The 27,724-nt window shown below is 44.2% G+C and overlaps 2 protein-coding genes across 4 annotated transcripts; both read right to left on the minus strand.

The window, feature by feature from the left end:
* Positions 1–6,546: 6,546 nt before the first annotated feature.
* LOC139926862 (alpha-1,3-mannosyl-glycoprotein 4-beta-N-acetylglucosaminyltransferase C) lies at positions 6,547–14,924 on the minus strand. Its single transcript, XM_071918711.2, has 5 exons — positions 14,799–14,924; positions 11,196–11,291; positions 10,331–10,490; positions 9,294–9,548; positions 6,547–8,511 (listed from the first exon to the last, which is right to left on the minus strand). The coding sequence occupies exons 2-5, from the start codon at positions 11,286–11,288 to the stop codon at positions 7,628–7,630; spliced, it is 1,392 nt and encodes a 463-aa protein (XP_071774812.1). The 5' UTR covers positions 11,289–11,291; positions 14,799–14,924; the 3' UTR covers positions 6,547–7,627.
* A 261-nt stretch (positions 14,925–15,185) lies between these two features.
* ap4b1 (adaptor related protein complex 4 subunit beta 1) lies at positions 15,186–27,347 on the minus strand. Of its 3 annotated transcripts, none has more exons than XM_078288533.1 (14): positions 27,257–27,347; positions 26,753–26,875; positions 25,933–26,157; positions 25,698–25,828; positions 25,183–25,330; positions 24,169–24,454; positions 23,577–23,675; positions 22,355–22,466; positions 21,822–21,905; positions 21,503–21,606; positions 20,477–20,684; positions 20,084–20,398; positions 19,155–19,301; positions 15,186–16,064 (listed from the first exon to the last, which is right to left on the minus strand). In XM_078288533.1, exons 2-14 carry the CDS (start codon positions 26,863–26,865, stop codon positions 15,544–15,546), a joined length of 2,493 nt encoding a protein of 830 aa, XP_078144659.1. In that variant the 5' UTR covers positions 26,866–26,875; positions 27,257–27,347; the 3' UTR covers positions 15,186–15,543. The 3 variants fall into 3 exon arrangements, with proteins under 3 accessions (XP_078144659.1, XP_071774830.2, XP_078144658.1); XM_071918729.2 differs by having other exon boundaries at positions 19,155–19,307; XM_078288532.1 differs by having other exon boundaries at positions 19,155–19,307; positions 26,753–26,870; positions 27,257–27,325.
* Positions 27,348–27,724: the final 377 nt, after the last annotated feature.

Genomic DNA, 27,724 nt, shown 5'->3' on the forward strand with positions numbered 1-27,724 from the left:
TTGTTTAATTAAAACGTATGGGTCATGATTTCAGTTGTGTCCTTTTGGCACTGAAAAGATCTCACTGAGACCTTTCAATTGATATATAATACTCATATTCCCCCAAAATCGCTCCAAAACCTCGATATATGATTTCCCATTAACAGTTGAGACAGATCATCAGCCACTCAGCACCGTCCTTCTAAAGCCCCTGCACACAGCCTCAGTATGTCTTCAGAAAACTATGCTAATTTCCAGTGCTACACGCTCAATGTGATCTACAGAAGTGATGACAGTCGAGGTGCTGTTCTCCCGGCAAATGGAAGAGCTCAGATGTGAGACACTGGCCGACCCCACATGCCAGTGACTCTCAGACACCATCTCCAAGGGCTGGCAGAGGGAGCGCATCTCGGGACCAAGTTTAGACAGACAGGAAGGTGGCATTACAACAAGACAGCTAAGAGTCTTAACACCCTTGCACAGAGGCCAAACGGTGAGGACGCAAACAGAATTTGGCTAGGGCAAGATGGCCACAGTAAATGGAAAAGCCCCCCAACTGAATAGTCACTGTGTCCAGGCTGAGGACACCACTATGTGAGAAACAAAAGCCATCTTCTACTAATCTATCTTCTACTTTTACATTCCCGTTATGACTCCAGTAGCGACAACCACAACCACTGACACTGGCAGCCAGGCAGTGTCCATATCCCCAGAGCTTCCACAGACACACATGTCCATCAGCAGCAGAAACTGGTTCCCAAGTGCCAGGTGATCAGCACAGCAGTGCTGGTGAACCAGGAACAGCACAGACTCAAGACCCTCACTATTACCTGCTCAGAGAGGATTTCCAAACTTAACCTCATACACACGTAAAGTACATCCTTTCATTCATAGTGGTGGTTACCAAGGACACATGCACACAGCATATGGCGTGTCATAGTTAAAGAACTGTTAGGGTGTTCACATTTATGTGGTTAGCATACTAACCTTCTGCAGATAGTTGAGAAAAAAGTTTTATGTAGAAAGCCACAATTTCCTATGTTAGCTGTTAAGAGTAAAACTTTATGTAGGGTTTCATGCAGACTTAAGAAGGGAAATGTAGCCTGTATTCAAGTTCACACCATGGGGCTTTAGGACAAGGAAGTGGGCAGCATGATCAGATACTGTGAACTGCATGTTGTTCATGGTAATGTGTCATTAAATTACCTTGGAGCTATCAGAGCGTACTTGTTTCTTTACCCACATCTACATCTACTATTTGAAAACACTATATATCTATTTATATCCACACACTAGCCTTCTATTACTTGCAGGCTCAAAATATAAGATTCAGTCAGTGTATCATATTGTATGTCAACCAATGACTTACAAAGTTAAACCATTTGTTTTTTATTTTGTGCTTTCAGTCATTTTCTAAGAATAGTTGTCATGTAATATTGTGTGTGGATATCTCATATTGAACGCCACTCCTCCATTATTAGTCAGTTAGTTGCAATAATCAGAGACTGCCGCATAGATTTTAAATGTCATCATTAGACTTTTCTGTCCAAGCTGACTTGCTTACCATTCAAACTGGTTGTGCACATTATTTATTTTAATTCAGTCAGTGTGTGAGCTGTGGGGATAGTTTGAATGCCACAACAGGCTACACAACACTGTTATCAAAATGCATCATGCTGCCCTCTATTTCAGGCATTTCAGGTTATTTAACCAGGAAAGTTGATGAGCTCATTCTTATTTACACCAAAGGCCTAGGGAGGTCTTGTAGGGAAATGGAGGATTGCCTCTCAGATTCCCCTCATGAAAGAAATAAAGCCTTGGCTAAGGCTAGAACTGCAGGTGCTGAGGCTGGCCATCTGTGCCCATGTGTAAGCCCAGTCACTGGTATACATTTATTTATGAGGGCATGCCGGGAAAGCCTGTCTGCCATTTATGTATTTATCCAAATGTGGGGGACAATATCTTCAACTCTCAAGAGTCATTTAAGCTGATCTTTCCTAAAGCCTGGTAGATATTGGTTTAAAAAAATCTTCATAGATCTCTTCGCCCTCTGCATGGAGTAACCTGCAGAACAATGTGAAACTCGAGGAAGTGGTTACTCTTGATGAGCCTCTTTTTCTCTCTCTTTCTCACTGTTTCTGTGTCTCTTGTTCTCAGATCCTCAATTATTTAGCCTACTTACTACTTATACTGAACAAAAATATAAACGCAACACTTTTGTTTTTGCTCCCATTTTTCATGAGTTGAAATAAAAGATCTAAGACTTTTTTTATGCACACAAAAGGCTTATTTCTCTCAAATTTTGTTCACAAATTTGTTTAAATCCGTGTTAGTGAGCACTTCTCCTTTGCCAAGATAATCCATCCACCTGACAGGTGTGGCATATCAAGATGCTGATTAAACAGCACAGGTGTGCCTTGGGCTGGTCACAATAAAAGGCCACTCTTAAATGTGCAGTTTTATCACACAACACAATGCCACAGATGTCGCAAGTTTTGAGGGAGCGTGCAATTGGCATGCTGACTGCAGGAATGTCCACCAGAGCTGTTGCCCGTGAATTGAATGTTCATTTCACTACCATAAGCCGTCTGCAATGTCGTTTCCGAGAATTTGGCAGTACAACCGCAGACCACATGTAACCACGCCAGCCCAGGACCTCCACATCCGGCTTCTTCACCTGCAAGATCGTCTGAGACCAGCCACCCCGACAGCTGATGCAACAGTTGGTTTGCAAATCCAAAGAATTTCTGCACAAACTGTCAGAAACCGTCTCAGGGAAGCTCATCTGCGTGCTCGTCGTCCTCACCAGGGTCTTGACCTGACTGCAGTTCGTCGTCGTAACCGACTTGAGTGGGCAAATGCTCACCTTCGATGGCATCTGGCACTTTGGAGAAGTGTTCTCTTCACAGATGAATCCCGGTTTTCACTGTACCGGGCAGATCATGGCAGACAAGCGTGTATGGCGTTGTGTGGGCGAGCGGTTTGCTGATGTCAACGTTGTGAACAGAGTGCCCCATGGTGGCGGTGGGGTTATGGTATGGGCAGGCATAAGCTACGGACAACGAACACAGGTGCATTTTATTGATGGCAATTTGTATGCACAGAGATACCGTGACGAGATCCCGAGGGCCGAGGCCCATTGTCGTTCCATTCATCCACCGCCATCACCTCATGTTGCAGCATGATAATGCACGGCCCCATGCTGCAAGGATCTGTACACAATTCCTGGAAGCTGAAAACATCCCAGTTCTTGCACGGCCTGCATACTCACCAGACATGTCACCCATTGAGCATGTTTGGGATGCTCTGGATCGGCGTGTACAACAGCGTGTTCCGATTCCTGCCAATATCCAGCAACTTCGCACAGCCGTTGAAGAGGAGTGGACCAACACTCCACAGGCCACAATCAACAACCTGATCAACTCTATGCGAAGGAGATGTGTCGCACTGCCATGAGGCAAATGGTGGTCACACCAGATACTGACTGGGTTTCAAAAAATGCATATCTGTAGCCCTAGTCATGTGAGATCCATAGTTCAGTGCCTAATAAATGTCTTTTTTCAAGATAAAACTGCACATTTTAGAGTGGCCTTTTATTGTGACCAGCCCAAGGCACACCTGTGCAATAATCATGCTGTTTAATCAGCATCTTGATATGCCACACCTGTCAGGTGGATGGATTATCTTGGCAAAGGAGAAGTGCTCACTAACACAGATTTAAACAAATTTGTGAACAAAATTTGAGAGAAATAAGCCTTTTGTGTGCATAAAAAAAGTCTTAGATCTTTTATTTCAACTCATGAAAAATGGGAGCAAAAACAAAAGTGTTGCGTTTATATTTTTGTTCAGTGTAGATTGATTGATCTGGATCTGTTCCACCGTCTATTTTATTTAGGGCCATGAAACAATTTTAAGAATATGGTTCACTACAGTGTTAAAAGAATCGGTCATTTGGTTGATTATGAGTGATGCACTGGCTCATTGGCCCTAAAGGAATCTCAGTGACATCAGCAAATATAGCTGCTGAACTTGAATGTTGCTTCAGAATTGTGACAAACCTGTACAGCCACTAACATTCCTGCACTCTCTGTTGAATAACACAGTCTACTGCCAACCCAGTACAAATATATCCCAAGTTAAATTTGAATATGTAGATAACAGATTACATTAGACTCATAACCAGATGCTTCGCTATGACCTAACACCTGAACAGCTGAGACTGATCAAAGAATCATATTATCACCACCTCATTTGCGTACAGTGGTGAGACGGGCTGAAAAGCTCATGTTACACAATGTTTGGAGTTTATAGCCTGAGCTCCGACGTTATGGGAGAGAGACTTTATAGAACAGGGCTATGAGGGTGAAAGGCTCGACTGACGAGAATGACGACCACAACCAGTGGAGCCAGTTCAAGCATATGGCTGTCATGAGTATATACTGGTTCTGATGCATCTTAGGTTAAGCCGACAGGAGCAATAATACAAAAGAAGGTATTAGATACCGGTTCTGCATTATTTTCAGAAAAAGAAGTTCACAATTCTATTTCAATTCTCTCTGCTGAAGTCCTAAATTTTGCATGGGAACTCCCTCAGGGTCTATTTTGTTCATATAGGGTTACTATTGTGAAGGATAGATAGATGTTGGATGTCTGTCCCTAAGGAACGAGTCCAGAAATATGACTTGAACCTTGAAAGAAGAGAACACTCTCCACCTCAGGCGTCATACGTCAGTAGAATCTGTGAATTGTAACTGTTGCCATGTCTGTTGAAGTGACCTTCTACCTTGGTAGGACCTTTAAATTTTTAAACACAATACCTCAGTCTGAGTTCATGAATGGTCGACCTCCAACATTATCTGTTTTAATAATCTGTGGTCACCACTGGCATTCAGCTTCACTGCAAAAGTACATCTTGAAAGGTTTGTCACATTTGACACCTAACTTATTCATTGGTCATTTTGCCTCTTCTCTCTCCTCTCAGGTCAGTGGGGATTCACAGCAGGACGGTGCTGCTCCGTCGTCCCGACCCCCGTCCAGACGTACACCGTCTGCAGCCGCAGCCCGTCCAGCCTCCCAGAACCGGCCCATCAGCGGAGGAGAGAGACCAGCCAGCCAGAACCAGGTCTCACAGGCGGCTGTGGATGGATCCGTCGCCCAGCCCACCAGAGAGAGACCAGCCACTCAGGCTAGTGGGGAAGACGGGCTGCTGACCCAGTGCTCCCAGGTTGGACAGCAGCCAGCTTCCAGGCCAGTGACTGGTGGGGGGAGACCAGTGAGTCGTGTGTCAGAGAAAGCGGTGACACGTCACAGCTCCCGCCAAGACGGAGCAGCCAGCCAAGGGGCGCCGCCATCCTCCAGGCAGAGACAAAGAGAAGCACAGCAAGACCACTGAACTGCCTTTTTCATTTTCTCTTTCTCTTGCTCTCTTTGTTAATTCCATATTCTCTTGTATCCCTATACCCAATGATGTAGTGGAGGGTATACCCGCCTAAACTCTACTAATAGGCCCTTTTCACCTCGTCATGGTAACAGATTCCATGTTGAGAAACAGGTGCATTACAACTTTCTGTTGCCAGCCTTCACTAAATTGCTCCACAACCTGCCCAAAATGAACATTGGTGAAGTACTTTTATTGGTGAAAGACTCACTGACCTGTTTTCATTCACTCCTGAGTCTAAACTAGAGAAAGTTCTTCACCTAAAGTTCCCTCTTCGATTATGGAGGTGAGTTTTAGTTTTTAGTTTCTCCTCGACTGCTGTCATCTCTTGGCAGTCATCACCTCATTTGCATAATGTTATTACCTTATGTATCTAGTGGTTTGTCTTGGTTTGTCAGTAAGTCACAAGAAAGTTGCCACAGGAAGTTGTGATGCATCAGTTCCTCAACATGGAAGCTGTTACCATGACGATGTGAAAAGGGCATATTGTACTAATTTTACTATGCTAATGAGATAAAATCATAGTATAGCTCATGTATCAAAGTTAAGTGAGGATAGTTTAGTTTACTTAACAGGGACCATGTGCAACACAGTAGTATATGGTCTTTTAAGGGGAAAAAGCATAAATGAACGCTTGATTTTCATTTGTATTGGTGGTTGTTTGCCTTTTGATGGTCACTGACTGTAGGTCATAGTTTGCCCACCTTTTCATTTACCACTGCCTATACACACGTCTCCTCCTCTCACTCTGTGCCCACCCCCATCTCCATCTCTTTTTGTCAGTCAGTGTCACATTTGATCCTCCAAAATGTCATCTTGTTCCGTAAACTGACCTGAGAAATGATAAGAATCACTGTGCCATTAATAGTCTGCAAAAGAATAAGGTATTGTCAGTGGGACTGACTTCAAAGTTTCCATTTCTTAAATGACTACACCCGTGTTTGTCAGTTTGGTTGCTATCCAAATTGATCTGTGGTCGCTCTGCAAAAAAGTAGGTTGAACTGTGGTTTGACTTGGTGCTCTCTCAACGTCTGAGATGATTATTAGCTATGTAGCATAATGTAAAGTGTAAGGAAGAGAAAAAGAATCTACACACTATTAGGAAAGAAAAGGAGAATGTCCAAACAGGCTTCAGATGCGAACAAAGAAGTTTAATATAAAAGAAAAAAAAAAAGGAGAATAAAGATGTTTTGGTTTTCCTAACAGAACAAACTGACTTCATGTATTTTGCATCATAAGCCTCTATCCAACCAAACCCCTTTTTCCTGATAGTGTAGAAATTTCTCCCCCTGATGTATCATTGACAACTTTGGAATTTAGAGCACAGACATACTCTATTCCATCCATGACAGTATAATAGATAATAAAATAGCAGCTCCCAAAAAAGCAGAGGCTCACTGGCAAGGTGTGAACAAAGTCTTCTGTATTGTAAGGCTCTAGGTGTGGTCATACTCACTAGTGTGTGTGTGTGTGTGTGTGTGTGTGTGTATCCATCAGATTGTTTTTTGATTGAGGATAACAGAACATGTATCTTTTATTTCTGTTGAAACATAAATGAACAATCTAATTCATAATCTGACCCTGTCTTCCCTACTTTGAGAGCAATGAAGCACAGTGCAATCCCCTGTAACCATACACACAGAAAGGCCCTGTCCGAATCATTACTCAACATTATAAAACAAAATTACTACTGAATTTCAATGTTCATTTGTTTTCAAGTTATATCAGCGAACATTCAATCAGTGTTTACTATAGTCAGAAATTAGTTTTTCCTTCCCCCATACCCCAACATTCAATACCAATGACAAGCTCCACTGTGCATCTTAATGACAGACTAGTCTGTCTAAACTTCTCTGGGTTTGACCATCTGTTTAAAGCCCATGGAACTGTGTACAGTTTGCTTATCGCTGTAATGCAATACAGTGCGCCAGCCTTTCCCACTGCAAATCTCTCAGTTCATGGTGTTGAAGGCAAAAAGGTTTATCACAGAGCTTGGTCAAACACTTCTTTTTCATATTCCCAGTAGTTGTTTACACTGCCTCGGTGAGGTAGCGATAAGACTGTTATTCCATAGATTAAACTGTTTGACAAGGCACAGTGGAAATCATGTGCATAGTTTCCATACAAGGCCCACCAGATCAAACCAAGATAAATGATTAATCTGGTTGGGAAAAAAAAATTCTTACACCTAGGCTTGGTGTTGAGGTGTGCTCAGCTCTTTGTTGTGATCCTAATTTTCTTAATGACCACCCAGTCTTTCTGTTGGGCTGTGACTTGTATCCTCACACAGGAAGAGGCGGAGCCGTACTTCTTGTCCAGCTCCTGCGTTTCAAACCTCCCGTTCTGCAAAGTCCCCAAAGACTGGAACTCTTTACAACTTTTCTCGCCTTTCTCGGTGGTATCCACGCTGTGGCCTATCTCCACCATGGCTGAATTCAGGAGGTCTTTGCCCTCTGACCCCGTTTCCACTGATATCCCGGTCACCACGGCGGGGTCTTTAAACACCACGGTCAGGTAGTTCCCTCTCTCCGGCGAGCGGCCCCAGAAGAATCCGTCCCCGGCCGCCCATGCCAGTCTGGGGATGTGGTCCTTGTAGACGGACATGTCCGAGTAAGTGTCCGCTGAAGGGTTGGAGTAGGCGGACTCCTCGAAGTCCTTGTCCTTTAGCTTGTTGTACGTCCCCTGGAAGGAGGAGAAGGTGCCCATGTGTTGGAACAGCGAGGGCTTGAAGAGGATCGTCTCCTTCTGGGTCATGAGCTCGCGGAAGTGAGTCAGCAGCCAGTCACAAGGCATTTCCTGGTAGAAGAGGAAGAGAAAGCGGGCCAGGAGAGGGAGGTGAGCCGACTTGTAGAGTTTCCCGATGTAGCCCAGGGCCGAGAACTCCAGCGTTGCCCAGGCGGTCGATTTAGCCTCTTGCTCCTCCACGTGCTTCTTGATGGTGGACAGGAAGCTGCGCGCGGAGGAGACGTCGTCCTCCACCTGGAGGTAGTACAGGCCGAGGCTGGTGCTGTAGTGGATCAGGTAGGAGTAGTCCACATTCTGCTTGGAGCGGAAAGACACCCGGTCCGGAGCGTCGTTGTAGTTCCTCTTCAGACCTGGAGGAGAACATAAGAGAGAGAGAGGCAGATTGATACAGTGTGATGTATTCATAGTGTACAAGACTATCCATGACTTGCAGTGATGTGACTGTCCTGTTGATGCTGCCATACTGACTCCCAAAACAAGCGGTCACAGTTAGTGAGAGAATGAGCCCATCACTATTTTATTAAATAACGCACTTTACTTACCAAGTAGCAGTTCAAATGCCATATCATATGTTGAGCCGTCTGTTGTAATAATGGTGTTGGGATGGAGGAGGTGAAACTTCATTGTTCACTGATAAAGAGAGATGTGACATAGCAGCAACAGCTATAAACGTAACGTTATCTTACCTGTCCGGTAATGAGGAACAAGTTTTTCTCTTTAAGTACTTTTGGATAGTTCACCCACCCTGAAGTGAAATACCACAATGCATCTGTACTTTTGTGCGCCTTAAGGGTTTCACTGGACACAGAGACGGGTTGTGAATAAGCTGTATCAGGTTATGTATGATGTCATGAAACGACAGATTGGGGACTTTATCTGCAGACTTTAGTAGTGGCAGCCATGTTGGTGGCAGAGAATAAGTCACATCCTCCAAGAACCTCAAGCTTTTTCAAATATCTTTCCTGTTCTTCCGAAGTCAGGTGAGACGTTTGCTTGTTCATGGTCGCTTGTTGTATAGTCTGCGGTCCCAATGGAGGTCAATTTTGGAGTCAATATGGCGGCGTCAACAAAACACCAACGTCACTGCAAGTCATGGATGTGAATCGAGTGGGAGATCACGCATGCACTGTACCTGTCAGAGGGGGGTAATACTGCTGAGAAACGTGTATCACCAGCAGCTGGCCTTGCTCCAGCTCGGAGGCGAACGCAGCTTTGATCTCTCCCACCGTAGCACCTCTCCAGTTGGCATCAAAGTCCGCCAGCATCACCACCACCACCATGGAAGAGCGCTCCTCAGGGGACGACTGGGAGAAGAGGGAGCGCAAGGTGGGGAGGAGGTAGCTGCCCTTCTTCCTCTTCACCGAGGCTAGTCCAACAGCTAGAAATCCTGGAAGAGTCAGGATAGAAAGAGATGAATGTGTGTGATTTTCTTTTTTTTATTATTCGGGGACAGTATACACCATCAATCTACATCGTACCATCATTCTACAGTGTACATTATATAACTTGGAGATATACTTAATTAGTCCCCAAGGGGAAACGTGTCCTGGAAATACAATCATATACAATCAAACAACCATTTGCTCACTCATTTGCACATCCACATAAGCAGTCATTCAGTGTAGAGATCAGTGCAGGCTGAAGATTAACGTTTTATTGTACAGAAGGGGCTGAGGACTAGATTTCTCTCTTCTGATCGGTGTAAGGAAATTTTCTTTGCCCTTTGCTCTTTGGAAGTGGTGTAGCTATGATTTCCCTGCCTTGTTAGACCTGGAATTTATGACAAAAGTAATTCTATGTCCACTATTCTATGTTCTATGTCCACTCCATAGGAATCTCCATAGATAAGAGCAATCATTGATTTAAAATTGTGCATACATGTTTCATCTGTGTGCCCTTGTTCACATTATTGTCAAAACAGACTCCAAGGTAACTACAGTATATGACACTACCTGTTCAGTATTTTCTCTATGAATATTTATGGGACTGGAATCTCTGCACCTATAATAGCAACTGCTTCTCATTACCCAACTGCACACACTCCTGAATCTCCGACTGTAGGATTTTTTGTAATCTACAAATAGCATTGTCATCTGAAAATTTGACAAGATTAGTTCAGTCCATTTGTGATCTGGAATATGTGTGTGTGTGTGTGTGTGTGTCACTCACTCTCCTTGGTAGATGGTGTTCCAGCGAGCAGCTGATAAGACACATTGAGAGGCAGGTAACCTCCCTGATCCACCCAGGAGTCCTTACTGATCAGCCTGTGAGAGGGGAGCCATTCCCAGTCTGTGACACTTGTAATTGATTTATTTAACCCCATCAAGCCCTGAAAGACAAATATGCATGCACATGCACAAAACACATTGTTAAACCCTCACCTGTTGGGTTTAACAGCAAATTCAACGTACCAAGATGTCAATACCCAACCAAACTTAAAAACTCAACTATGATTGTTTAAATGAAAGTTATTCCATAAAAGTTAAAGGAAATTTAACTTTTTTTTTTTTAACTGATTTAACTGAAAGGAAAATTTTGAAGGAAACTGATCATTTAGAAGCAATCCATCATTAAGTCCCATTGGTTGCAAAGTCTGTAGGGTAAAGATCCATTTGAAAAAGTTAGGAGGGAGGAGGGGGGAGGGGGGAGGGGGGAGGGGGGAGGGGACAGACACAGCAAAACAGCGAGAGGCCTTTTGGATCTTTACCCTACAAACCTTGCAGCCAGTGGGACTTAATGACTTGCCTCTAAATGTTATGTTGAAGGAAACTGATCAAAAATCATTTTCTCCTGAAAAAGATGTTGAAACATTTTGATTGGAATATGCATCTATGATCATTTTAAAAATGGTATTAGGGCATTTTGAGCAATGTAATTTGAAATTTGTTTGAATTAGATGTATACTTTAGGTTTTCTAAGTGGTGAAAATGTACATTTTGATCTTATGGGCTGAAATGTGAACCCCACTGTATGTATGTATGTATGCGTGTGTGTGTGTGTGTGTGTGTGTGTGTGTGTGTGTGTGTATACTCACAGGAATAAGGAAATCTGAATGGCTGATGAAGTACAGGCCACCAAGGAGAATCAGGACTCCCAAAACAACATTCCTCTTAAAATGACACCGCATTTCCTAACACACACACACACACACACACACACACACACACACACAGTGAATACTCCATTCATTGTATCAGTGTGTAACTCAGTCAGCACAGCAGTAAATAATTCAGCTTGTAGTCAATGAATGTTTCAGCAGACTCAGACTCAGCAACAGGTTAGACTTGATTGTGTGTGTGTGTGTGTGTGTGGGGGGGGGGGGGGTGGTGGTGGTAGGGTTGTTATGTGGCAAAATCAAGCAGGTCCTGTTCTCTGCTGCTTGGAGAGTCTGTTGTTGGTTAAAACATTCATATTTGTTTGGCAGTCACCTCTGCACATTAATCTGAGAGCTCCATTCCATTCAAAGTTTATACAAAAAATAGAGCTCAACTCATCAACAGTGGTGATAATAAACCACTTGTTTATTGGTGTGTGGTGTGTGTGACATATGTAGATCTTTATTCATGTGTCACTCCTTAACAGGCCATGCATATGTGCAGACAGAAAGCAGACTAGGCAATGAAACCACATACAACACAATACACAATGCCAACAGTCACTAAGTGGCCGAAATTCGAGGAGCACTCAGTTAAAAACATTAAGTAGCCTACAATATATTACAAGTGTGCATGTCCCATTGAGCTATTTTATCAGATAAATTGATTTCTTGTAGGCTATTTAGAATAAAGTGACAGCTAAAAATCTAAAGCTAAAATCATACCTGATTTTACATCTTCATACTCATTAGATTTTACAACATGATTGGATAATTGAGAAGAAAGCTCTGATCCAATATCTGTATACACTTAATGTAGAAGTACATGGGTTTCAGATTCAATAGAGCCACAGAGTGCAGAAGCGGTCTGGGATATCTGTATATCTTCCTGCTTCTATTGCTAATGGCGCAACACTGGAGTAGCTGTTATAATCCCTTACTACAGCATGAGTGATAAGCATTTAAATGGAAGGCCACTCATGCCTAATGTTTCTAACCGCTTTATTATGATCCAAACATTCTGTTAAGATGAGTCAAAACAACTTGGACAAGCTCCATGTTAAGGGCACTGATTGATTTCTTAGGTGCAATAGCTACGTTTGTTTTATCAGCACTTGTGTTCAGTTTCCATTACCACACCAATTTTAGAGCAGATCTAGCACCTGTATTTAATGTCATCTGCACAGAGAGAGAGAGAGAGAGAGAGAGAGAGAGAGAGAGAGAGAGAGAGAGAGAGAGAGAGAGAGAGAGAGAGAGAGAGAGAGAGAGAGAGAGAGAGAGAGAGAGAGAGAGAGAGAGAGAGCGAGAGAGAGCGAGCGAGCGAGCATGGGCGTAAGAAGCAGTTGGGGGGGACAGATTTGACTACTGGGGTCCGGGGGCATGCTCCGCAGGAGGAACATTTTTCAAAAACAGCTCTGCAATACTAATTAATAGTAACTTTTAAAAAGGCTATCTGAAAATAAAGAAAGAATGACTCAGGTGCTAAGTGACAGATCAGACTTTATGTGTTGGTTACAGCAGGCTTTCAGCCAATCTATCTACAGTAGTTTCGCCTGTTTCTCATTAATAATAATACAATAACAATAATAATAATTTCCGTCTTCGAATTACAGTGTTTTATGTAGCTGTATTTTCCTTCCAACTAACTGCACTATTATCTGGTTTCTAGTCATTTAGTTTTTGCGGTGCACTGGTCCTTTTTAAGAGCCAAGTGTGTTTTTTCTCCAAGCCCTGCTACAACACTGGCTTTAGCTTGAAAAGATGTTAATTATAAAGTCCATACAAAAAGCCAGCACAGTACCTGTTCTATTACGGCAGGATAATGAGTCATGCAAAGAAACGTTTCAGACAAGATGCAAGCCATCCAATATGGTGAAGAATTAAGTTTAAGTTTAGCTGCAAAACAACTAGGCCTAACCTACCTTGCCATTTTAAAAATCAGCACAGACAAAAATATAGTGCTGTAATAATATCAGAGAAAGATTACATAGGCTACTTACAAGCATACAGGACACTGAGGCAAATAGACAAAGTATTGTCTTTACATAACTGACGGACAGATGTCTGCTTTTTGGAAGCAGTGGCAACAAAGCTATTGACCTTTTTGTTGTTGACAGTCATGAAAACTAGCTTCATATAACTTTTTACACATTTATTCCTCCTTGGCGCAATATCATACGTTTCATTTGCTGCACATCCTCTTTTTTCTTTTCTCTCTCTATCGGCACCTGACCAGTAGTGTGGATTGGACATCTTGCCGTTTGATTACCATGAATTTCTTCATTATGATTGACACTTTAACGGCCCTGTGCTCGCTGACTGCTCTGCTCCATCAGTTCAAGTGAAGAGGCATCACTCTGCTCACAATATAAATGTATTTATTTTTTCTACACAGTTAATATCATTCCATTGTCGTTTTGCCCACAAAGGCAACAATCTGCCTTTGCGGGCCAAAACGTCAGTGGAATGATTTTAATATTGCAGAACAGAACACGTAATTACAAGATATTTAATTTAGGGCCAGAGTGACACCTCTTCACATGATCCATGCAGCTTTGTTTTTGGCTGCAGTTTGGAGCGCTGTCTTGGCTGCTGTCTGCTCCTCACCGATATGAAGCCCTATCATATGGAGATACTTCATTCAACTTCATTCCACATTGTACGAAGTGGTTGATTTTTCAATGCGGAGGCAAAATAACACAATGGTTTATTTATTTATTTATTTTGTTTTTTTTTTGGGGGGGGGGGGCATTTTAATCATCTTTTAATATTGGAGGGGACATGTCACCCCTGCCCCCCGTGCTTCCTACACCCATGAGAGAGAGAGAGAGAGAGAGAGAGAGAGAGAGAGAGAGAGAGAGAGAGAGAGAGAGAGAGAGATCATAGCAAAACTGTTCATCTGATACTTAGCCTATACTTATTACCATCGTAGATTTAAAAAAAAAAAAAATGGAATATTACAGTGATAACGGGAATTAAAAAATACCATGGAATAAAAAAAAAAGAAGCAGTAGGCCACTAGCTATAACACTCACTACTGAGTAAGACACACTGCAAGTTCCTATAGTAATATCATAGTGATTTTCGTTACAGTAAACTAGAGCAGTGGTTCTGAATCCTGGTCCTCGAGTACCACAACCAGTTGCTTTTCTGTTTTACCCGATAGTTAATTACATTCACCTGGTGTAATCAGGGGCTGAATGAGCCGGGACACCAGGTGAATGTCATAAACTAAAAAAACACCCCAGCAGGTCTGTGGATTGAGAACCACTGAACTAGAGGAACTGGATCAGGCTATTGCCGAATATACCGCATGCTCAGGGCATCAGGTTAATTACGCCACATAATTAGATCCTTGCATAGCACAAAAAGTAGTTGAGAGTAAGATATTCAGCGAAACCTTCACAGTAAACGAACATCGCCAGCCTGCGTCGCTTTAACAACACCCAGAAGTTAAAGCCTTTGAATTAACTTGGACTTCGGTCACGTTAGCATGGGACTCATGCATTAATACGGGATACGGGAGCGGAGTCAGACACTCACCTCCCACAGCCAGGCCACTTCAGCACAGGACCACGGACGTTGCCTTAGATCGGTGTTAAAAAGCGCTGAAAATCAAAGAAGGCATCCAAGATATGAGCCCCACGTTGAGAGAATAGATACTGTAGGACATCCTCTTACTGTTTCCATCCCGCTGGTTCTTCTACCTATGTGGGCGTGGGTACAAGCCGACCGCAGGCTGTGGCTTTAGTTTGAAGTCTGGTGAACTTCGTCATCGCGGCTGAATGATGGCCAACTGCCAACGCCTATGCCATTATCGTGGTTATAACCAAGCTGCTATCTCGTAAGCTGCTGAGCTAGTATAATAAAGGCAATTGCTTGATAAGACAGACAGAGGCAGACACAAACTCCAAGCAACACAGAGTCCAAAGGTTTTATTATCAATCAGTTCATGTATTGCCATGTGTAGTGGTGGGTAAACTATGACCTCCAGTGATCATCATAAAGAAAACAAGCACCAATATGAACAAAACATAATTATATTTCCAGAAAAGCATTAATTTATGTTTTTCCCCCCCTTAAAATGACCCTATCTTCATATAAATTCAGTCTGTTTGATACTATTTATATGATGTATAATATTAATGTACATTTTTAAGATTTATGTTAGCCTAAAAAAGTGGGTAAGCTCTTATGCAAATGAAAAGGTTGTGTATTGAGTTTTGGTGGCTTTATGCTTCACTACATCACTGGACGTGTGTGTGTGTGTGTGTGTGTGTGTGCATGTTCAGGCTCTCTCTGAGGACAGTGTTTGCAGTACAGTAGCGAGGATGGAGAGAAACGCCTTCAGGGCTTCCTCATCTCTCGGCTGCTGCTTAAGAGTCACTTTCACTTCCTCCTCCTCTCTCTCTCCTCCCTCCGTCTCTCTCTCACTCAGCCGGTCGTCTGTGACTTCCTCTCCCTCCTTCTCCTCTTCCTTGCCCTCCATCGCCCCTTCACCAGCATCTTCTCCATCATCCGCTTCTTTCTTTACTCTCCCTTTACTCTCCTTTGCCTCCCCAGTGTACAGCAGCTCCCCCAGTATGAGCGTGGTGCGGGGAGCGTTGGCATGAGAGTGTGTGTGTGTGGTGTGTGTGTACAGGTAGACCCTCCAGGGGAGTGTGTGCGGCGGCGTGAAGGCCAGCGCCTGGATGTTGACGAGCTGCAGCGCCGCCTGGAGGCTCTGCGGGGAACAGCGAGGCGGGGCGGGGCAGTGGACACGCTCCTCCACGCACACACAGTCTTCCTCCTCTTCCTTTTCCTCGCCGCCTAGCAGCAGAAAACAAAGAGTAGTGAGGCTTTCAAATGTAAATGTAAAAAAAAAAAAAAACTCTTTGGATCGATGGAATCAGCTGACATGGGAATTTAACATTGGGAATGTAATGGGGAAAATGAGAAATAGCTCGATTTCACTGTTATTTAATTCACTAGATGTTATGTCTTGGCTCCTGCGATCAGAAATGGAATCAAAGTCCTACTCCTGCCATAAGAAGGCGGGGTAGAAGCCCACAGAACAAACGGCTCCGCAGCGGGACTTATCCTTTAAGGATAAGTTGATCAACAGAGGTTTTATGGACCCTGAAATGGCCTTGGACAATCCTGCAGATTTTATGGCCCTTGGGTCTGTTGCAGGAAGGACTGCAGTTCATCTTAAGTTCATCCTGACTTCTTCCCTAAGGAGGTCAGAGAAGCAGACGGTCATCTGGGGTTCAACCTAGCCTCACCCCTGTGGGGGGTAAACCAGAATGGAGTCCAAGGTGTCCTGTTAAAAGATAAGTTTGGTGATTTTGGGCCTAAATATAGTTTGTCTTCTACATACCTGTAGTACTTGGACCCACAGAGAATATTGACTCCAGAGTCAGCTGTCAGTCAAAATGGCAAGCTCCAGTTGATAGGCCTCTTGCTGCTAACATTGGGCCTCATTCACAAAACTTAAATTGTTCTTACTTTTGTTCTTAAGAAACATGCCTACGCAAAACCAACGTGGGATTCATGAAGCATGCGCAGAGTCTCGATTTTTGCGTATTCCAGGTGTATCTGATGATGAATGCCACTTGTTCCTTAATTGGATGCGCGTGCCTGTTGATGCTGATTAGCATAGGTAGACGCCCTGGCAACTCCATAAAAGGCCTCTGCTGTCTGAAGGGTCGTGCGCAAATGGAAAGCATTACTGGAGTGGTGGAGAATGGCAAACAGACCCAAGAAGAAAAATTCAAACTCTGAAATAGAAGTGTTGTTGTCGGGAGTGAACTTTTTAAAAGTGTAAGCGGTGGAGTGACAGCAACTGAGAAAAAAAAAACATGGCAAGAAATTACTGATGCTGTCAATGCTGCAAAATCAGAAACACACACCTTGAATTAAATGAAAAAGAAACAGTTTGATTTAAGTTAGGTTAGGGTTAGTCTAATTCCAAATAGATGCAGTTTATTAGCTCCAGGCGGACGGCAGAGCGCTGTCAAAAGGATTGGGGGAATAATATGGAGACTGTGCTGTCAGGTGTCCAGTCATCAGTGGAGTTGGACACTGGTTTAATTCAAGCAGCATCTCCATCTGACGGTAAGCTCAGACTTTAGACTATATAATAATACTGTTGGTTTTGACCGTAGCTGTTAACAGGAGCTTTCTTCCTGCGGTGTCCAAACTCATCACAGCCTTCCAGCTCAGTATGCTGCGCTCGCTCTGTGGCGGAGCGAGTGCACATATGATAATTATATGATCGCTGCTGAGGGGTCTGAAGGTTTATCAGGTGTGTTATTAGCAATGTGGTCAAGGCAGAACCTCTATCACCTAGAGACAAACTAGTTAGTCTTGAGACTCTGTTTAATTTAACTTCCATTCAGTCCTATGCGCCGTGCGTCTCCAGCAGCACCTGCTCAAGACGCACGACGCCCTGCTGTTCTGCAGCACCAACGAGTCGCGGCTCCCTCTTGGACAGGGGAAACCACATGTAGGAGGTTTAGGTTGGCGTCACAAATTAATTGAATGTTTATGGTGTGTTATTGTTTGCGATTTAAATAGGGAAATGCGTTTGGAGACGGTGCTTTGATGCGCAGTCTGTTTCTCCTGTGGTAAGATAAGATAGAACTTTATTGATCAATAAATAATATAATAATATGTATGATTTTATATATACGATAATAATTAATCACTTTAATCACTTATGTTTACAATTGAATAGAATTGCCTATGAATTTGTTCATATCGGCCTATAGCTTTGTTAATATGGTTATTATCACTAGGCTTACAAATGGAAACACATTTTAATATGAGGTCTGGGACTGCTTTAATAGATAAGGCATTCTAAGTAGAAACCACTTCATGCGTAATGCCCCACGCATGTTTCCAAACACACGTAGATTTTGATCGTAAGAACAAATTCAGGTAAGAAAAAAAAAGATGAATGCCGAAATGTTCGTGGAAACGTTCGTAAGTACACTTTAAGATCAAATCTGATCGTACGCACGTTTTGTGAATGAGGCCCAATGAGTCCAAACAGGGTTTGTCCAACAGCTGACTCTGGGTTAGGGTTAGTCAATATTCTCTGTGAGTCCAAGTACTACAGGTATGTAAGAGACAAATTATAGGTCCGAAATCACAGAACTTATCCCTTAAGAACATTATCAAGGCAGAAGATGTTACCCTGTACTGCCTTCCCACAGGTATATAATAATAATTTCAAAAGACTGAATAGATGGGGGTATTTGAGTTAAAATCCAGATGATTTTCAGATGACAGTTCAGACAGAGTGCTACTGGTTTGTTGCCAAATATAGTAATAATTAAATACCTCCCTGAATTGTTAAACACATTTATTTAAGCATATTTAAGCTGTTGAACCGGGTTTAACAGGTTAGGTTCATATTTACCAGCTGTGATGGTGACCTCAAAAACAGTTAAACTGACGGGAGGAACCACAGTGTGACTGGTAGCAGATACTGACCTTATTTCACGGTATCTAATTTGCATATGATGTGATATTCGATGCGATGCGATGCGATGATGAGATATTCTCAGTTAGTACAATGAGTCATGTAAGAATGACTATTCTGATAAGAGGTTTCACACTCTTCACCTACAGTATAGACTGACGACAAAAATCTTCTCTGATGGGAGTCCCTGGCACAAAACCTTCATCATCTGGGGGTCTGTAGTCTAAATCATCTCTGCTTGGGAGTCCTTGACATGAAAAAGTTTGGGAACCCCCCTACACTAGAGGTTGAGAGGCCGGGTTATACACTTGACATTCAACTAGCTGGCATTCCAACCACGATTCCCGTCCCATGAAGAGGAAGCTTTCGCCGTGAAAGAATCGTTGGGACGCGTAGCAACTGCTGACAATAACCTTGTTCCATTGCATTACCTCGCTCAGCATGCAAACCCTGTCGCCGCAGCCACAGCCGCTCAAACTCCTCCGGGCTGAGCGCCGGGGAGAGGGACAGACTGAGAGGGACTCCGGCAGCGGAGGCCAGAAAATCAGCTGAGGATTCTGGACACAGACTGGCACCCTCTGAGCCTGGAAAGAAAGGAGGAGGAAGAAGGGGAGGGGGAGGGAGGGAGTAAAGGAAGGAAGGAAGGAAGGAAGGGGAAAGAAGGGAGGGAGGAGAAAGATGCAGTGAGAGGAGAGGGAAGGTGGATGGAAGGAGGGCGGGAAAGAGAGTGAGGCTGAGAGCCAGAAAAACCAAATAGCACATTTTTTCAGGGGCCCAGGCTAATTAAAACATACTCTTATACCTGATCCATAGGGACCCATTTAATGGCATTAAGTAATTTATGACCTTTATTGGTGACCACTGAGAATTGCAACTACACATATCTCCTCCTACACAGGTCTCTGACACAGCCCTCCCAACTCCCACACCGAATTAAGGTGTTCTGTAATTGACATAAACAATAAAGTCCCATTTCCACAACAGAGATGAGTAAGCTAGCTAATTAGAGTAGAGATACAAACAGAAATGCCTAATGAAGAGATATATATTGAAATATTCACCAGGCAAAAAACTGTAATGATAAAACTACTTTGGCTTTTTCGGCATGAGAACATGGCTTTTTAGTCTTCGTAGCTGAAATGTCTTGTGATGCCGGTCACACACTCATAGCACTGTCCTCCATTGTTGAGGAGTTGAAAATGCGAGTAGGTGGAGGTTTGAAAATCAGAAATCTCAGCACCTGGCAAAATAATTGTTGAGTCACTGGTATTGATCAAAAACCCTGTCAACCCCCTGCAGACACATTATGATCTGTCTTAAACTACTGAGCCAAATGAAAGATTTTAATGTCCAAACTCACCAGTGTGAACCATCTCGACTTGACTCGGGTTCAGGGTGTCTGACAGGTCGGTGTTAGGCTTGGGGTCAGAGGTCACAGGTTCAGCGCTCCCCCCGCTGGCTGAATCGGTCTCTGCAGCATCCTGCCTTAGGGGCTCCAGCGTGTTAAAGCTGCGTGCCCATTGGCTGACGGGCTCGGCCGGGCGGCCAATCAGAACACCTAGGGAGGGGTCCGACCTCCGGCCCTGGAGGACCTTCCGTGTCTCCTCTATCCCACAATGCAACAGGCGGTAGTAGAGCAGCGCCTGGTCACGCACGCACATGTCTGTCTCCTCCTCTGGAACACACGGGAACATTAACATTAATATTCACAACGCTCACACACACACACACACTCTCTCTCACACACACACACCTATGCAGTAGTGCAGCAGTCTTCCCAGCATGTCTTGTGTCTCGGCAGGCCGACACAGGAACAGCCTCATGGTGGCGGTCAGCAGCTCCGTCTTGACTCCCAGAGAGACCTCACTCCTCACTCCGTCTATGAACACCTCCAACACGTAGGGGGCGCTGGAGACCCGCTCCCCGTACACACCCAGCAGCCACAGCAAGGCCTGCCTGCCCTGGAGGAGGAGGAGGAGGAGGAGAGGATACATAGTGAATTTAAAGCCTACTGAAGCCCAAATGTTGACATCTTAGGTAGGGGGAGTAAAAAGGGGGAAGCAGCAAGAGAGAAAAATCCAGTGAGGATGAAGGGACAGAAGAACAGCAGCGAAAGAAAATGAGATAGAGCTAAAAAAGAGCCTCACTCTTGGGTGATGGATCCCAGATCGAGTGAGAATGAGCTAGAAACAGTGACAGAGGGGTTGAGAGGGAAAAACGACGATGAGAAGGGAGAGAAACATCACTTATCAAACAAAGAGAAAGAGGGAAGAGAAAAGGAAGAGGAGGATGAGAAGAAGAGAAAGCAATGGAGTAGAGAAATAAAAGGAGGACAGTATGGACACACACAGAGAAGTGGAGCAAAGTGGAAAGAGGACAAAACTTACTACTGAGGTACACACACAGATTTTAGGAGTAGGAAGGGGATGCCAGGTGCTGCAGATAACTATTGGAGGATATCATATGGGACGGGCTATATATATATGGGCTAACACTCTGACACCTGTAGACCTGATGAAGCCTCCTGCATGAGGCGAAATGTTTTTTCTGGTTTGGAATAATTAATTAATTTTCTGGGATGTGCATTCTCTTCTAATTTATGGATGAACACACATATAGTTTCCCATCCAAACTATGCATTTTCAGATCACAGTAAAACCAAATCTACATCATCTATTTTGTATTTCCGTTAGCTTGTCATAATGTAACAAATATAATGAGACTTTATTGATCCCCATAGAGAAATCAAGTGTTTATCTATAGCCAGCTAGTGTCTGACCTGGCTGTCCTGTAGCGTCTCCTCACAGCCCTCTAGAGCCAAACACACAGCGTCACTACACTGAGGACACACCCAGACCAGGTCACGCACCGTCTGCACCACCGCTGCAGAGAGAGAGAGAGAGAGAGAGAGAGAGGAAGGAAGTGGTTGTGAGGGAAGAGCGAGAGTGATAGCAATCCTAGAACTAAGAGCTACTGTATGTCCCTTTCAATTGATCATTTTACTGCCATTTAAACAAGCACAGCTCAGTATTAACACAGGCAAATTTATGTATTTGGGATGGCACCTGTGTGTGTGTGTGTGTGTGTGAGAGTCCTACCAGAGGTGATGTGCTCCTGTTTGAGCCCCAGCAGTCCAGTAAGGATCTCTAGACATCTGTCGCTGTAGCTCCGCCCAATGCGACCTGCAACAACCCAGACAGACAGACAGGATAACACAGGATATGGCTGATTATGAGTGAGCAGAGCTGGATGTGATCAGACATGCAGAGGATCAAATAAAGAGCCTGCCTTTAAAAGCCTGCGTTTTTAGAATAATGACAAAAAATGGGAAATAAATACACAGTTTTGAAAGTTTTCTCCATACAAAATACAAGCATTAGTGCCAGAACAATGGGCATATAAGGCATTGAATGCCTCTCCTTGTCCTCCTCTAGTTGCTATTCAACAATTATATGGCCACTACATTTATCAGTTGAGCCACTGAACGCCATCAACAGTGAGATGAGGATGATGAAACCCTTTGCATGGGAGAAGTGGAGAAGCACTATTTAGTCTGAACAGAGCCCAGGAGTATTGCCACTTGACGTGTGTGTGTGTGTGTGTGTGTGTGTGTGTATGTGTGTGTGTTTACCTATCGCTGAGATAGCGGCCTGGGCAGTGTCAGTGTTGACATCAGTGCAGTAGCCCTTCAGCTCATCCAGCACCAACGCCACATTGTCATCATTCACCAGCTCCACCAGCACCTACAAACACAACAGTCACTTCAGTACTAGCATTAACATTACTGTCATTTAACTAGTAGACTGGGATTACTAACACTGGTTAGTAACAGTGGTTTACTATTAGTAAACTAGAGCTCTTTTTCTCTGTGCTTCATTCTCTTCCAGCAGCGGCCCCCAACAAATTAAGCTCTGAGTTCTTGTGCAGATGCCCACAGATTTTTGTTCTTGTTTTAAATGCTGTTATATCTTTCATTGTGTCTTAAGTATTTTAGTTCACATCAACAACAACAATTAACCAAATTCCATTCTAATCACATCACATTAGTACTGGATTCATAAATAACAATCCCTGAACAGTACATTTTCACTAAAAAGCTAAAGTAAAAAGAATGTATTGCTCAGTAAAGTCTGGGTTTAATCCATGAATCTGGGAAACTTGCCACAGATTCAAAAACACTCTCTAAACCTTGAGTGGAATGAAGTTTAACAACAAATATGCCTACGAATCAGCAGAAGGCTTATGCAAATTGTGCTTTTCTCGACAGTATTATAAACTCTGGCAATGATGGGATTATCAAAGCACAAAACGTTCTAGCTTCCCTCTGTGCAAAGCATCTTTGGGGCATATTAAATGGATGTACAAGGAAGAGATACACTGAGATGTATACAATGAGACATCTATGCAATTTGATCAAAGAATGGCAATCCTCATATTGCAGCACAGCTGTAGTGAGAGCAAAGGTGGTACAGCACAGTATAGTAGAGTTGGGATGGGCAGTTTGGGGAAGTGCCATGAGTCAACAAGTGCCATCTATGGCAAAGTGAAAAAACAGGTTTTATTACATTCTTTACTGCCCTAATCCAAAACATTAACAGACACCAATGGAAAAAAACGGTTAACCCCTATTCTATATTTCTGTTGTCAGATGAAAACCTTGCTTCTTCGTCTTCCTCAAAAAAAAAGGAGGAATGGAAATTGATGTACACATTTTGAGATTATCCAATGGGTTTGAATGGGTTTCTCATTTAGTATCCTGGAAGTTGGACCATGTAAACTTTCAATTAAAAAAAAAAAAAAGGCCTTTTGGACTGATGACATGCGACATAGGGAGGGAGCAAACCAGGCATCACCTGCATCTTCCTCTGCTTGATGTAGGCCGGCTCGGCGTAGCCGCAGAAGAAGCGCTTGTAGTGCGCCCCCATCAGGCCGGGGAGAGAGCGCAGCAGCAGCTGGAAAGAGACAGCAGATGGTCTCCTTACTCTCAAAGTTCCTTTCAAGCAGCCTTTTTCATTTTGGGTGGCAAATAAGAAACAAATCCGTCCGATTAGAGGTTTCCACTGACAAAGAAACCAGTGATGTGCTCATGCACTGCTATGTACACGGACACACATTCATTTACACAGGGACACTTGCAAAGGTTCTATATACACTGCACTGAACAAAAGTGAAGAGCTTTTGTATTTGCTTTCTCTCAATCTCCCGTCACCCCCGACACACACCCACACACACATTCAAATGATTACACTGAATGATGCAAATAATGAGGACAAAGAAAAGTCAAGTTTTAGAATTTGCATCGGCTCTTCTGCTCTGCATCTTTTTTCACACATCATCCACATTCACCTGTACGTGGCATTCTCTCTGCCTCTGTCCCAACGCACGGGCACACGCCCTCTCGGCCCTACTGCCGTACCCCCCCAAACGCACGCCGTTCACGCTCACCTGTATGTGGCAGAGGGCGGCAAACCTCATCTCCCTGGATGCGCTCCCGCAGGCGGCCAGCAGGGGGCCCCGCACTCGCTCCAGGGCCGACAGGCTGACGGCGGGCAGGCCGGAGCACAGGCTGAGGAACAGGCTGACGGTGGCGGCCATGACGGGGGGGTGGGGGCTGAGCAGGGAGGGGTCCAACAGAGACAGGATGTCGAAGAGCTCGTCCTCCGACTGAGGCCGGTAGCGCTGGAGGACCTTCAGCGCCTCGCACTGGCCCCAGACATCACACTCCTTCAGCCTGGGAGGGAGGACACAGAAAGGCTCAGGCAGGGGGGGACTGGGATCTAAATATCTTTGTGAAATTAGGGTCTAAATATCTTTCTGATATCAGTTTCCAAAGCTGTTTTGATATGAGATTTTGCAACACTTTATGCTACAATATCATATTGTGAAAGGTTTGTGCTTGTTTGGGTTGACGTTGAATCTGCCCAACATGTAAACCTATGGGGTTGGACTTGGCAGGACTTGGGAGTATTGAAGTACCTCTAAAATGTCAGAGTGAATCTAGGCGGGTGATAAATGAAGTTCCTCTGGAAAAGAGGAACTTGGTTGTTTAGAATCCATATATGATTGTGGCATCATAAAACTGTGTTTATCATGCAATGCTGATTTTGTTTTCATGTAATAGCCAAAAGGTGACAGTGCTGGAGAAAACATTTCCCAAAGCAAACAGCGGTTTCCTGGACATTTACAAGCTGCAGCTTTAAGCCCTGACTGATTAAGTTTTTACCTATAAATGAGTTTTGTTGCTAAGCAATAATATCCAAACCTCTGCTTACTTCCAATGGTTGCCTGGCAACATCAGGATATTGAATAATCTATCAGGAAGCATTGGGAAGCAATTGGGTTTTGCTGATTTGTATCTGTAGATGGATGGTTTATGGTAACGCAGGGAAAGACAGACATACACACACACATTCACTCACACACACATACAAGGTCTCTATTGCATCAACTCGGAGCAACCTGTTGAGGAGGTGATGAGCGATGGGTTTGTTGATAGCAACTCCTCCCTCCTCCTTCAGTATTTCCTCCAGCGCTCGGAGGCAGTTCACCATCACCACGGGGTCCGGGTCCCTCAGCAGGCTGTACAGCTCGTTCACCACCGCGGCGTCTGGAAGAATGACGCACATTATAAGTCAGCAGGATCTGATGTGGATGCATATACAAAGAGCATGAAAAGCACAAGCATATTTACACACATACACATCTACAATCCCTTGACGTTTTTTGTAGGGGTGGGCTGGTTCACTCTTGTTCCCAACACTGCATCAGATGCAGCACTGATTAAAATGGCTCTTGCTTAAATATTTATAGCATAATAAGCTGACTGTTTGTACTGTAATTGTAATGCATTTGTTTGTTTTGGCCTAAACAATAAGGCCGGATAATTAATATTTCAGTGGAGGCGAGAGAGAGAGGGAGAGGGAGAGAGAGAGAGAGAAGCAGAAAAAAGAAAACCATCCATCCATCCACCCCACCTATGTCAGAGTTGGGTTGGAGGTTGTGTAGCTTGGCCCAGCCCAGCACAGCTACCCGTCGTACGCAGGCCGCTCTGTCCCTCAGCCCTGCTGTCAGAGGCTGCTCCACATACTCCACCAGACTGGGCAACCTGGGACACACAGACACACAGTCGGTTCAGACCCCGGATTGTCCCAATGTCACAATCGTAGGCCAACGTGAGCAGCTGACCCAGAAGTCAGCGTGTATAGATACCTAAGGTTGGTCATGTTCCTCAGCGCCAGGCTGCGGACCATGGGGTTTGGATCCTGACAGTCTTTCCTCAGCGTGTTGATGACCAGCAGAGACAGCTCTGGGTTGAGGCTGGCGTAGGAACACAGGAAGACGTAGACCAGTTTCTTCTGGACCACGTCCACTGTGGCACACGCCTTCACCATCTCACTGAACAGCCCTGACACATCCACGCCCTGAGACATCGCCCTGAGAGAGAGAGAGAGAGAGAGGGAGGGAGAGAGAGGGAAAGGAAGGAAGGAAGAGGGGAAAGAAGGAAGGTGGGGTGAGAGGGCAAGGGGGGAGAAGAGGGAGAGAGAGGAAAAGGGGAGAGGAGGAGGAAGGAGAGAGAAAGGGGGACGGAGGAAGAAAGAGGGGAAATTAGGAGGGGGGGGTGAGAGGGAAGGGGGGTGGACATTTGGTTGAGAAAAGGCAATGGAGGAGAATGGAAAGACAAAATTGAAAAGAAGAGGGGGAGAGAGAAAGTGGGAGGGATGAGGAGAAACAGAAAAAAGGGGAGGGAGGAGGAAGGAAAGAAGGTGAAAGGAGGATGAGGCAAAGGGGGAGGGGGGGAGAGGGAGGATGTACAGAGACAGAGAAAGAGGAAAGGTAGAGGAAGGAGGAGGGAGAGACCAGGTGAAGAAAACATGGAAACGAGACAGAAAGAACACGGAGAACATGTGAGTGTATGTCATGATTTGAGGAAGGGCAGACATGACCAGGGGTTGAACTGCTCCTCCAACCTTTCAGTTTAGCCCCCGTACATGACCAGTGGTGCTGATGGGTGGCTCTGTCTTTAGCCCACCTGATAACCTTGAGGATGGTGTTCCTGTATCGCAGGTGGTCAGACTGGACATTGGGGTTGGACAGAGCTCTCCTCAGCTCCCTCACCGTGTCCTCGCTGCCCAGATAAGGCATGGCGGCTGCTCTGACAACAAGAGACGACCCGCACATCGACAAAGCATCAAATATTAGCTTGTTCTCAGACAAAAAGGCACACATACATATGACCCCGGCCTTATGTTAGCTTGTTCACAAGAGCATTTAACGCCTAGCTAGTACACAAAAAGGAAGACAGTCACCTATTTAAAGACACATATGACGTCATATTCTAAGTTCACTACAGATTTATTACAGCCCTGATAATATGTCTGGCTCCAGGATAAAAAAAAAACTATCATAAGTCAGCTGTTGCCTCAGCTAGCTGACACCCTTTAACGTTATTCAGTGAAACTCGACCTCATAAATCTACAAGCAGATAATTTCCTACACTGCAGAACACCTCAATTTGTATTCTTTAAATATTTACCGTTTACACTTCAACTGGGGTTGATTTCACTCATGATACAGCTGAGATGACTCGTTTGTTTACAATCGCCGCACTGGCTTCCGCATTTCTTCTTCTGCTGCTCAAATCGTGGCGTTAGAAGCAGAGGGTAAACCTGGAGGACCGTATGCTGCCATCTGGTGACTAGAAAAGGAAATAACATCCACATTTTTGCAGTCCTATCCGATGTTGCAATGTTCTACAAATATTAGCACAACAAACACTGCCTAACTTGTCCATGAGTTTGTCCATAGTACTGTATAACTTACCGGGGGTTGGTTCTAAAACATTTTCATGTCCCAGACCCCCAAAATAGACACATATTAGGCTGCAGACCACCATTTAATATGATTTTCTCCCAGGGATCCCCATATGTGAAGATGTTTTTTTTTTTATAACCGTATAACCGTCTTTTGTGGGGGTGATGATAGTGGTGAGAATGAAACCTAA

This window comes from Centroberyx gerrardi, chromosome 14 (assembly GCF_048128805.1).
Source record: "Centroberyx gerrardi isolate f3 chromosome 14, fCenGer3.hap1.cur.20231027, whole genome shotgun sequence".
NCBI classification, from domain to species: Eukaryota; Metazoa; Chordata; class Actinopteri; order Beryciformes; family Berycidae; genus Centroberyx; species Centroberyx gerrardi.